We start from the raw sequence: 11,800 nt of genomic DNA on the forward strand, positions 1-11,800 counted from the left end.
CGGGGCGGGGGTCCCGGGACAGGACACAGGGGCGGGGGTCCTGGGACAGGAACCGGGGGGGATCCCGGGACACGACACCGGGGGGAAGGGGGATCCCGGGCCAGGACACCGGAGCAGGGGTCCTGGGACAGGACACCGGGACGGGGGTCTCGGGACAGGAACGGGGGTGTCCCAGGACAGAACACCGGGGCGGGAGTCCCGGGACAGGTACCGGGGGTGATCCCGAGCCAGGACACAGGGGCGGGGGTCCCGGGACAGGACACTGGGGTGGATCCTGGGCTAGAACACCGGGGCGGGTGTCCCGGACCAGGAACCGGGGGGGTCCCGGGGCAGGGGTCCTGAGTCAAGACACTGGGGGTGATCCCGGGCCAGGACACCGGGATGGGGGTCCCGGGAGATCCCGGGACAGGACACCAAGGTGGGGGTCCCGAGTCAGGACACCGGGGCGGGGGTCCCGGACCAGGACCCGGAGAGGACGGGGGTCTCGGGACAGGACACCGGCCCCAAAACCGGGGGTGGGAAGAGGAGGAGCGAGCCGGGACAGGCTGTGTTTTGGCTCCGGGTCACAGCAGGCCCGGTTTGGTCCCGGAGCACCACCCTGGACCCCCATGACATCACTCGGTCCCCTCCCGGTTTCCCGACACCGGGAAGGGCAAAGCCTCAACATCCTGCCTCCAAGAGGGGCTCCAAAAGAGGGAAGGGAAGCAAGGGATCGCCTTGGCCAGAGCCTGAAATCTAAGAGCTGGTCCCAAAACTGGACCAAATTGATCCCCAAATCCTTGGGAGGGGGTTTGCCAGCAGGAATTCCTCCTAAAAACAAGCTCAAGGTGGAACAAGAGTTTCCCAAAACCAGCCAGCGACCACCCATTTATTGAAGGTCAGAAAAGTCAGAAGTCTAAAAAAGAAAGGAAAGAGGGCTTTCCCAAATATTCAACCCAAACCCTGGCAGGTGCCCTGGCCCTGGGCTGAGGCTCCAGGAGAAGCTGCTTCCAGCTCAGCTGGGCACAGCCACGTGCCAGTGTGATTCCCTGAAGGGCTGCCCCGGGCATGGTGCCCACAGGACTAGCCTGGCACTTTCTCATCCCAGATCCCACTGGGAATGTGCCACCCTGCCCCCAGGCTTTCCCGTGGAAATCCAGGGATCTGCAGGAAGGGAGCAAGGGATGGAGACAGCATCCTGAACCAGAACAGGTGCAGGAAAAACAGGACCCATGGGAGGGAAAACAGCTCCCATCACCTGGGATTCCCTCAGCCCCCCACATCCCTCCATCCCCCAAAAACTCAACACCAACACCTCAAGGGAACCTCCCCAAAAGTCCCCCTGGGCTCTGCCACAGCCCCTCGGAATTAAAAGGAACCAAACCACTGAGATATAAGTTAATGCTTAAATTATTTGTAAAACATCTTAAATTTTCTGTGACATATTTTAAATATCCCCCATGTTCCCCAGAGGGGGGGTCAAAGCCCAACACTAACTGGGAGCCTATGGGGGAAAGGGAGGAATAGAGAAAGGGTTCCTTATCCTTTCACAGCTTTTAACAACTAAATATCAATAATAAAAGTTATATTATAATAAAATAAGTTCTTCGTGAGGCAGTGGAGATCAAAAAGCCCTTAGAAAAGCCCCGCGGGTTTGGGCTCGGGCTCTGGACTCAGTAGTAAAAATGGGGTTATTTGGGGAGGGGAGGCAGCGGGGGGGGCGGTTCCGAGGGCAGGGGGGGCGGTCGGGGCTTGTCCGTGTTGCTGGCAGCTCTGGAGCCGCTGGAAGCCCGGGGGTTCAGGAGCTCGAACGAGTGGAACTCGAAGGCGGGGGGCTGCGTGGGCTGCATGCCCTGCGCGCTCAGCAGCGAGTGCAGCATGTTCACCGTGTCCTGATAGTCACTGGCCTGGCTGACGTTGTGCCCGTTGGCCCCCGAAGGCCCCTTGTCCGATTTGTGGGCGCCCCGGGCTTTGCTGGGCTGCGATAAATCCGAGCTGTGCCCGGGCAGGTGGGCAGCCCCGGGAAGGTGGGCGTACGGGAACGGCACCGCGGGGCCTTTGGAGACTTTGCCCACCTTGGGCTGGTGCTCGTGGGGCACGGCCGGGGGCTCCTCGGGCAGGGGTCTTTTGCGGGTGGGGGCGAGAGGCCCGTAGCCCTTGTGGGGGGTGGCGGTGGCGCCGGGCTGGGCGCCGTGTTTGGAGTCCCCCGGGCGCTTGGCCGCGGTGCTGGGGCCGGCGCCGAGCTGGGCGTGCAAGTGTTTGTGCGAGTGGTGGTTGTGGTGGTGGTGGTGATGGTTGGATGAGTGGCCCTTGTGCTTCTCTTTGTACTCCCGGCTCTTCCCGGCGCCGCCCTCGTCCGCGGAGCCGTGTCTGTCTCCGGGAGCCGGCACCTTAATCCGCATCTTGATGTCCTCCTGCTTGGAGGGCATCGGCCTCTCCCCGCCTCCCCCCACCGCCGGGATCCTCATCTTGAGAGCTTTGTCTCCCTTGTCGGCGCCGGGCGGGCGCTCGGGGTTCTCCTGCCCCGCGCTGGGGATTTTCAGGACGATTGGGGAGGGGTTGCTGTCCTGCTGCCCTTCCCTCTCCCGCTGCTGCTGCACCAGCAGGTTCTGCGCGGCGTAGGCGTACTGGGAGCGCACGTTGGCTTCCATGTTTTCCAGCTGCCGCTTCTGCGCCGCCAATTCCTCGGCGTGCTTGGCCCGGTATTCCTTGAGGGACACCTTGGCCGAGGGTGCGTTCTTGGTGCTCTGCTTGGGGTAGGAAGCGCCGTCCTGCTGCGGGTGCTCAGCGGCTGACGTGCCCTCGCTAGTCCTGTGGATGTCCAGCTTGGCAGGGGGGTGCCAGTGATCCGCCTGGGACGGATCGGCGGCGCTCGGCTCCGCGGGGGAAGCGGCGGCGGCCGGGAGCGCCGGCCCCGCGCCGGCCGTGGAGGATGTAGACATGCTCATGAGGCCAGCGATGTTCATGTCCGAGCTGTTGTTCCTGGAGATCATGTTGAGGATTGTCTGCTCTGACAGGCTCTCGTCATCGCCGTGGTCGTCGGTTTTGGATTTCCTGGCTGCTTGAGAGGCCTGGAATTAAAGAAATCAGCAAGAGTTTACTTGGGGTGTCGCCGGAGCTGGTTTAATCCAAGCAGCTCCTCAGGACAGTGCAAGGTCTTCTTTACAAACAGATCCACTTTGCTCCCTTCCCTCCTTGTGGGAAAATTCCCAACCCCTGGAAGCAGGGCTGCTAATGCAGCTGGAAAACCAAAGTTCTGTACAAGTTAATTCACAACAGATGAACTGAAGAACCACACAGTATCCCAATTCCACACGAACTCCAGCACCACACAGTATCCCAATTCCACACACAACTCCCTTCCCTGCTGTCCTGCACTGTGATTCCCAAAGGAATCACAGCCTGTGCCCCAGGTTCTTACCCGCCAGTTCCGGATCCGTTTCAGTCGGCTGGGAGTTTTCTCAAGGATTTGCAGGAATTCATGAGTCAGTTCTGCAGAGGAGACACAAACACAAGCAGGAGGGTCAGAACAGCCCCAGTCCAGCAGGACAACCCCCTCATCTGACAGATGGAGCTACTGGTGGGATGGAGCTGCGCCAGGAGGGGCATTCTGACAACTGGAATCACTGACCCATTCAAACTCATTTCTCTGTGGTGCTACAGAAGCTGCTGCTGCCCTGGAAAAGCTCAACTAGCCCTGAACTCCTGGAGCCCGTGAGGTGGTGTTGGAACATCAGACCCAGGACCAGCGAGATGCCAAAATCATTTTAAGAGCCTTTTGCAGGGAAAAAAAAACCTCGCTCCCAAACTTACCATCTAAGAGCTCCAGAGTTACAGTGCCATCAACGTATTCCCACCAGTGCTTCCCGTCCGTGGAGACTGGGATCTCCCAGTTGGACCACTTACAGGCCAGGTGGATACAGACGCAGGCCACAACGGGTGGGGTGTACTGCAGGCTGAAGGTGGTCAGGTGCAGGCTGACGTCACCGGGAGAGAAAACAAAAAGCCATCAACTCCCACGCCTGAGCTGCAGATCCACGCGGGACGTGGGGGGAATGTGGCCCTTTGGACCAGCCCAGAAGGAGCCTGAGGCACAGCCAGCTCCGTCCTGCTCCAGCACAGCGGGGTTTCGCTTGTTCGGGCCTGCTTTGCTACAGGGACTTTGGGTTCTCCTTCACCACCAGTTTTTGTTCATGGTTTTTAGAGAGGTGATTTGGGAGCTTCTCTGAGAGGGAAGGTCACTGGGGGCCTGCCAGCCCCACCTGTGCTCTGGAGAGAAACTCATCCTTGTTGTGCTACAGGAAATTTGGGCTCTCCTCCAATCTGGGATCTCCTCCAAAAGAGGAAAATCAGTGCTGAGGTCACCCGCCAGCCTCTGCTCTGAGGAGAAACTCATCCTTGTTTTACTACAGGAAATTTGGGGTCTCCTCCATCAATTTCCCTGTTAGTCCTTCTTTCAATGGAGGAAATTTGGGATTCCCCTCCAAGGGGGAAAAGTCACTGGGGACCAGCCCCACCTCTGCTAGTGAAGAGAAATTTATCTGTTTTTTTTTTGCTCATCCCCATTTTGCTACAGCAAAGTTGGGATTTCCTCCATCTCTGTTCATTCTTTGTTTGCTGCAGAAAAATTTGGGACCTTCTTCACCGGTTTTCTTGTTCATCCCAGTTTTGCTACAGAAAATTTGGGAGCTCCAAGGGCAAAAGTCAGTCCTGGGGTCACCTGCCAGCCTCACCTCTGCTCTGGGGAGAAACTTCCAAGCACAACTCCCAGATGGCATCCAAGGAGCAAACCTGCACTTTTCAGCTTTAGGAAGGGTCTGGTCCTTCCCAAAGGATTTTTAGGAATACACTTTATACTCAAGAGAGCCTGAACCAGGTGACCTATAAAATATTTTCATTAATAAATTGATTTTCCACGCGGCCATGAGTGCTGGGAGATGTGGGCAGCACCAGGAGAACTGAGGGACTACAAGGATCCTGAAGGAACACCAGAGCTTAAGGAAACTCAGAAGCAAATCTTGAGTGTGGGATTTGCCCACTCCTGAATGGACCCTTTGGGAATTCTGCCACTGAGCCCCCACATGGCACCATCCCCTCACCACCTTTTTCATCAGTGAAAAGTGGAGAGGCTGAAGTTTGGCATCTACAACCCAAAATCCTCAAGTTTCCTGAATAATGGGTTTATCCAGAGGAGTCAAACCCAGGAAATTCAGAGCCTTGGGAGAGCAAACTCAAGGAAAACAAAGAGCCTCAACCCTGCCCCATAACGATGCCAGAATGAAATCAAAAGGAACACAAGGATTAATCCAGCTCATGCCAGAACTGGCTCACTCAGGCAACACCAAGGCTCTTCTTCACACTTTCGGCCTGGATTTCCCTCAATTACAGCCTTAACTCCTAATCCCACGGCTTTGAAATTCTGGCTGCAGGGATAAACCAGGTTTCAGGGCTGTGTTTACCCAAACATCAGCACCAGCACGATCCCGAGGCCGGAAATCCACAGGGTGCCCTTTGGAGCCTGAAACACCTTCAACAAACAGTGAAGGTGAGCAGGGAACACTTCCCAGGTGGAAAAGGGAAACCACATGCCCAGACATTCCCAGACAGATCTTAGAGGCATCTCCAGCCCTGCAGCTTCAACTGTGTTGGCACCTAAACCACTTTTCCCTCAGTAATTTCCCAAAAACTAAAGTGTTTTCCATCTCCATGATGTTCCAAACATGAACTCCATGATTTGTCTGAAGCTGATAATCCAGGAAATTAAATTTAGAAATAATCCCAGCAAAAGTGCTGGCATCAGGCTGGTAGTGAAGATTTAGGGACAAAACAAAGCAGAGAAAGAATCTGGGGTTGATTTTCATTTCCAGGGAAAATTTAAGGACAAAACAACCCAAATGAAGAACTTAGGAGAGATTTTTCTTTCCAGGGAAAACTTAGGGGCAAAACAACCCATATAAAAAACTTGGGGTTGATTTTTTTTTTCATTTATGCCCCAAACCACCTTTTTTGGGGGGTACAAAGCATATTCATGGAATATTTCCACAGCACCTTGTTGAAAACTCTCCAACACCCAGCAGTAAGCAAGAAAAAAATTATATACTCATTTTCCCTCCACCTTTCTGGTTTTGTTTTTTTTTTTTTCAAACTTTCACAATTAAATTCCTATTAAATAAGCAGTGAAGCTCCTGAGTATCCCATCTGCCTTATTTTCCAGCTCATTTTTCCCAGCAGCTGGCAGGAAAAATAGCTGGAACCCTTTCTTAAGGCTCTTCCTGTGGGATTCCCAGCTGCTCCCAGGCTGAGTGATGCCTCTGGGGCCACAGGCAGCAGATAAATTATCAACCCATTATAAAATGATAAAATAATAACCTGTTTGTAGCCATGAAATAGGAAGTTTGTGCCAAGTCCTTGCTGGCTGCAAGAAACAAACAAACAAAAAAGAACAATCAGGGTGTTATTTGCATATTTTTGTGTTATTTTAGTGCAAGAACCATGAGCCACCCACAGACTGACCAGCAGGCCACAGCCACGAGGATTTTGGGAACTGCTGCTCACTGAGAGCTTTGTGTGGTTCAGAAGAGCCTGAGCCATCTAAAATTGTTTTGAGAATCAGAGGGATGGATCAGCTCTCCTGGGAGGAAAAGCTGGGAGAATTGGGATTGTTCAGCCTGGAGAAGGCTCTGGGGTCACCTTGTTGTGGCTTTTCAGGTTCCAAGAGAGCTGAAGTGGGACTCTGGCTGGAACCTGGAGGGGCAGGACAAAGGGGAATGGTTTTTCACCTGGAAAAGGTGAGAATAAGATGGGAAATTGGGAAGAAATCCCTCCCTGTGAGGATGGGGAGGCCCTGATTGTCCAGAGAAGCTGTGGCTGCCCCATCCCTAGAAGTGTTCAAGGCCAGGTTGGAACAACCTGGGCAAGTGGAAGTTGTCCTTGCCCTCCCAACCCAACCCATTCCAGAGTTCTGGGAAGCTCTGGAGCAATCCCAGCTGGACACTCCCCCACATTTTCCTCCCAATTCCCCCTCACCTCGCACAAGCTGGGTGCACTTCACCACGTGGGTGTGAGGATGGTCAATGGTGATCTCAAACCCTGGAAGGACACAGACAAAGGACCATCAGAACCAGCAGCACAGCCCCGAATCTGTGTTTTCCTGCACCCCTTCCCTCCTACAGCCCTGCTTGGAGCCAGGCAGGAATAGAGGAGCCCATTTTTTTTTCCTGTATCCAGAAGCCTCAAGTTCTCCAGCTACAAACCCAGAAGGTCTCTGCTGCTGCCAGACCTCCCAGCTTCTGAAAGGCCTCACTGCAAACAAAACAACTATTAAAGAGTTTAAAAATAGCAGGACAAAGCCTCTTGAAGCAGCTGGGAGGAAGGCAAAGACAATGGCATCTGCTGCAAGGAATTTCTCTCACCCAAAAAGCTGAGAGGAAGCAGATTGTTTTCACTTTGAATGGGCCTAAAGCACTGAGGACAACTGAGTTTAATCCTTGCTCCGGCTTCCTCCTCGCTTTGGGAATTGTGTTTGAAAGGGGGAAAAAAGAATTCCAATTGGTCCATGTGCACAGCAGATCTGCAGAATGTTCTGGGAGAACTGGGGTGTTTAAAAAGGCCTCTGGAGAACTGAGAGGCTGCAGAACTGGGCTTGGTTGAGCCACAGGCTTGTGGCCACAGCAACTCTGCCCCCACGGAAGGAGGGACACGGGGTCTGCTCTGAATCCAGTCAGGAATAACAAATCCTGCTCTTTTGGAGGGAAAATCTACCTGAATCTGCCTCTGAAACAGAACATTTGTTAGTGAACACAGCTTTTAATAGTACATTTGATAAAGAAACAGGGCAGCAGCTCCACCAGCCACCGCCCTGCGTGGAGACTCCTACTTCCAAAAACACCCAGAAACTGTTCCTGGTTTGTTGAGTTCTGGGGGTTCTCCCCCATTTAATTATTTCATCAAAATATTCACTTCCAACCCATTTTTTAAGACATCTCTCAGTACAAACTGCTTCCTGCAACAGAACTGGAGCATTATGGCCTGGAATTGGATGGTCTTTAAGGTCCCCTCAAACCCAAACCATTGCATCATTCTATGATAGAGCTGGAAAGCACAACCCAGGACCAAGACTGGTGTCCAAGCAGCACAAATCCTGATTTTTTTAGGGAGAAAAAAAAACCACCAAAGTGATACACCACACTTAAATCTCTCAGCATTGAGCCTGGCACAAGTTACACCTGAAAAATTGATGTTAAAACAAGAGTCAGGCTGAAAAACAGGGTTTGTTGTGTGCACTCTGTGGAAGGGATGAGGAATTCTGCAGCCTGTGGAATTCTCCTGGCTCTGGGATTGGTGTGGCAGTCCGGCCGCTCCGAGGAACTTACCCAGGGTCTGTAGGATTATGCTCTCTAGAATGACCAGGTCTTGGGCTTGTTGCAGGTAAGCCTGGGGTTGAGAGGACAGGCAGGTTACTCACGGAGAGGCACTTGGATCAAGCCTGCACATTCCTAACACCCTTCTCTCCAGGGTAAAAAAATGGGAATCTCCCTGCACAGGGGGGACTGGAACAGATTCCCTGTAAGTGTTCAAGGCCAGGCTGGATGGAGCTCAGAGCAAGCTGGGCTACTGGAAAATGTCCTGCCCGTGGCAGGTGGGTGGATTGGGATGGGATTTAAGGTCCTTCCAACCCAAAGCATCTGGAGATTCTAAGAAAGAGGGAGCAGAGTGTTTAGAGGGCCCTGGGTGCTGGTCCCCCACATGAGCAGTGCAGGAATCACCTGCTTTTCCTGCCTCTTTTTAAAATTTTCTGTGAGTTTCCTTGGAAAAAGCTGCCCCTTCCAGCAGGACTCACTGCTCAGCTCCAGGTAAAAGGGGCTGTCTGGAGAAATGAGGGATCAGCAACGTTTTTAACCCCCTGAGAGAGGTGCTGGGCCAAACTGCTCCCACAGAGGAGCTCCTCTGCTCCACACCCTCCTCAGCAGCACTGCAGGCACACAGCACCCCTCTCCAGCAGAGGAGAAAAGGCTTTGCACACATGGGGAAGCCCAAATCCCTCTGCAGCAGGAGAGGATGGATGGAGAAGCTGCCCCTGAGCAGCTCAGGAGGGTGGAGGAGCAGCAGGAGCCACAATTCCAATGCCATTCCCACTCCTGCAGCTCTCACAGCACATCCCAAAGCTCCCTGCCCACGTTTACCTCACTCTTGGTGTCCAGCAGAGGCTCCTGGGGGTGCAGACAGGCATGTGCCACCTTGATGACGTGCTCCAGCTTCCGAGGCTGCTCCTCCACCTTGGCTGCCAGGAAAAGAGCTGCTGGCACCACCGACTGTGGAGGAAAATGCTCTGTTTGCTCAAAAAAGCCACTAAATTCAAAATTAAAGCAAACAAACCAGGTGGATTCTCAATATTCCTTCAGGGAAAGAAGGCTGTTCAAGTCTGGCCACCATCAGGAGGGAGAAAAGGGTCCCTTCTCCCTTCCCAAACCTCCTCCCAGGGTGGGTTCCCCTCCCCAGGAGTGGATTTGGGGGTTCCCAGTGCCCCCCACCCCCCAAATGCCAGCACTCACATTCCTGTGGAACTGGGTGAAGGACTGCACCATGTAGAAGCGATGCATGTACACGATGGCTGTGTTGATGGTGAGCTGGGAGCTGGGCACGGCGTTAAGGAAAAGCACAGAGAGCCCCAGGCAGGCCCAGGAACAGACCCCAACAGCACCAGGATGGGACAGGCTCTCCTCACTCCCAGGGCAGGCCTTCCCTGCACCCCAGCACAGCTCTCCTCCATCCCAAACAGGCTCAGCACTCCTCACAACCGAGCTCAGCCTTGCCCACACCCAGGAGAGCTCTCCCTGCTCCCAAAACGGGGTCTCCTCCATCCCAAACAGGCTCAGCTCTCCCTCCTCACAACCCGGCACAGCTCTCCCTGCTCCCAAAATCCTTTTTGGGAATCTCCGTGGTTCTAAAATAGGCTCAGCTTTCTCAGGCACTCGTGGGCCGGGCCCTCACAACACCCCAGCGCAGCTTTCCCCACTCCTCCAACCGGATTTCCTCAATCCCAAAACGGGCTCGGCTCTCTCCACTCCCAGGCCGGGCCTTCCCCACTCACCAGCGCAGCTTTCCCTGCTCCTGAAACGGCATTTCCGCCACCTCGAAGCGGGCTCGGCCGTCCCTGCTCCCGCTCCGGCCGCGTTTTCCCTTCCCCGCTCCCGAAATCTGCTCGATCCCAAGGCGGGCTGGGCGCAGCGGGGCCGGGCCTGCCGCTCCCTTCCGAGCACCCCGGCACCGCTCTCCCCGCTCCCGGGCCGCCCAGGCCTGCCCAGACCTCTCCAACACGCCAGCACAGCTTTCCCTGCGCCCGAAACGGGATTTCCCGAGCCCAAAACCGGGAAAAGCGGCGCCCGCCGCCCCGAGAGCCGGGCCGGGCCTTGCCCACACCCCGGCACCGAGCTCCGCGACCGGGGCCGGGCTCTGCTCCATCCCCGCAACACTCGGCTCTCCCTTCACTCCCTCCCGGCTCTCCCCTCACTCCCTCCCGGCTCTCCCCTCACTCCCTCCCGGCTCTCCCCCTCCCGGTTCTCCCCGCCCCGCCCCGCTCCCACCCGCGGCCTAGCGCGGCCTAGCGCGGCCGGATACACGTTGAGGCGCTGCCCCATGTCCTGCAGCAGGTTGGCCGCCTGCTGCCGGTACGAGAGCTCCTTGTCGGGGTCGAGACCGGCGCGGCGGGACGGGCTCCGCTCCAGCTGCTCGCGGCTGAAGTACCAGCGCCGCCCGGGCCCGGCGCCGCCGCCGCCCGCCGAGGCCTCCATGGCGGCTCTGCGCCCGCGCGGGGGACGCGGCGTGCGCACGCAGCGCGGCGGCGCGATGACGTCAAGCGCCGGGTGGGCGGGCGCGGGGGGGAGCCGTTGGCGGCGCGAGCGTTCCAAAGCAGGGAGGGACGTTGAGGGGGCGGGGTCTGAGCGGGAAGCCACGCCCCCTCGCGGGCAGGCCCCGCCCCGCGCTTCCCCTCACGCCGTGAGGGGCTTCGGTTTGAGAGGCTCCGGTTTGAGGGGCTCCGGTTTCAGGGGGTCCCGCAGCACTTCCGCACCTCGGGGCGGTCCCCGTGGCCCCACCACCGGCTTCTCAGCTCCCCCCTCTACGCACTGACACCCGAGGACCCCTGGGATAGCGGCGTGGCCCTCCAACCCGAGACCCCCTCCTCAGCGGGACCTCAGTGTACCCCTCCGGTATGTTTCCCCCCCCACCCCGGGAGCAGCGGGATCCCCCCACCCCTCCTTATGGGGATCCCGCAGCCCCAAGACGTTGTCTGTACCCCCTCAACCGACTTTTCACCCCCTTTCCCTTACCGGGACCCCCTCCCTCACCGGCTCCCGGTGTTTTCCCCCCCCGGGATCCGAGCCCCCTCCCAACCGGCAGCTCCTCCGCCCCACAGGCCAGGCCACAGCTCGTATCCAAAGTGTTTTATATATAATTTATCTGTACACACGAAGGACAAAGTACCTCAGGTCTGCGCTGGGGTGAGGGAGCCAGTAACCCCCCCCCCCCCCCCGCCATTCCCCCCCCGGGCTGAGCCCCCCCCGCCCCAAAACTGCTTCCAAAAAAAAAAAATAAAAGAAAAAAAAAAGTCACTTCATTAGGGTTTTTTTTGCATTTAAAAGGGGGAGGGTCTTTCCCCCTCCCCTCCCCGCCACAGGCCCCCCGGAGGGGGCTGGGACCCCCGGGGGGTGAGGGGGCTGCGGAGATGCTGGGCCTGCGCCTCCCCACCCCCGCAGGCGGCACTTCAATTTGGCACATGGAGGGGGCTGGGGACCCCCCCGCCCCCAAAACCCCCTGCAGTCCC

General features: G+C 56.5%; 1 protein-coding gene across 2 annotated transcripts; it reads right to left on the reverse strand.

Annotated features, from left to right (window-relative positions):
* Positions 1 to 1,371: 1,371 nt before the first annotated feature.
* CCNT1 (cyclin T1) lies at positions 1,372 to 10,957 on the reverse strand. Of its 2 annotated transcripts, XM_064401071.1 has the most exons (9): positions 10,597 to 10,957; positions 9,531 to 9,612; positions 9,162 to 9,290; positions 8,352 to 8,412; positions 7,006 to 7,068; positions 6,349 to 6,394; positions 3,793 to 3,956; positions 3,401 to 3,471; positions 1,372 to 3,050 (listed from the first exon to the last, which is right to left on the reverse strand). In XM_064401071.1, the coding sequence occupies exons 1-9, from the start codon at positions 10,767 to 10,769 to the stop codon at positions 1,671 to 1,673; spliced, it is 2,169 nt and encodes a 722-aa protein (XP_064257141.1). In that variant the 5' UTR covers positions 10,770 to 10,957; the 3' UTR covers positions 1,372 to 1,670. The 2 variants fall into 2 exon arrangements, with proteins under 2 accessions (XP_064257141.1, XP_064257142.1); XM_064401072.1 differs by lacking the exons at positions 8,352 to 8,412; positions 9,531 to 9,612; positions 10,597 to 10,957 and having other exon boundaries at positions 9,162 to 9,229.
* Positions 10,958 to 11,800: the final 843 nt, after the last annotated feature.

The sequence above is a fragment of the Passer domesticus genome, chromosome 31, assembly GCF_036417665.1.
Source record: "Passer domesticus isolate bPasDom1 chromosome 31, bPasDom1.hap1, whole genome shotgun sequence".
Classification (NCBI taxonomy): Eukaryota; Metazoa; Chordata; class Aves; order Passeriformes; family Passeridae; genus Passer; species Passer domesticus.

Coding starts and splice junctions, on each gene's coding strand:
- CCNT1 (XM_064401071.1), bottom strand. CDS start 10,769: ATGGAGGCCTCGGCGGGCGGCGGCGGCGCCGGGCCCGGGCGGCGCTGG. Junction 9,613..10,596: donor ATGGGGCAGCGCCTCAACGT/GTATCCGGCCGC, acceptor CGCCGTGCCCAG/CTCCCAGCTCACCATCAACA. Junction 3,957..6,348: donor TATTTCATGGCTACAAACAG/GTTATTATTTTA, acceptor CGGTGACGTCAG/CCTGCACCTGACCACCTTCA.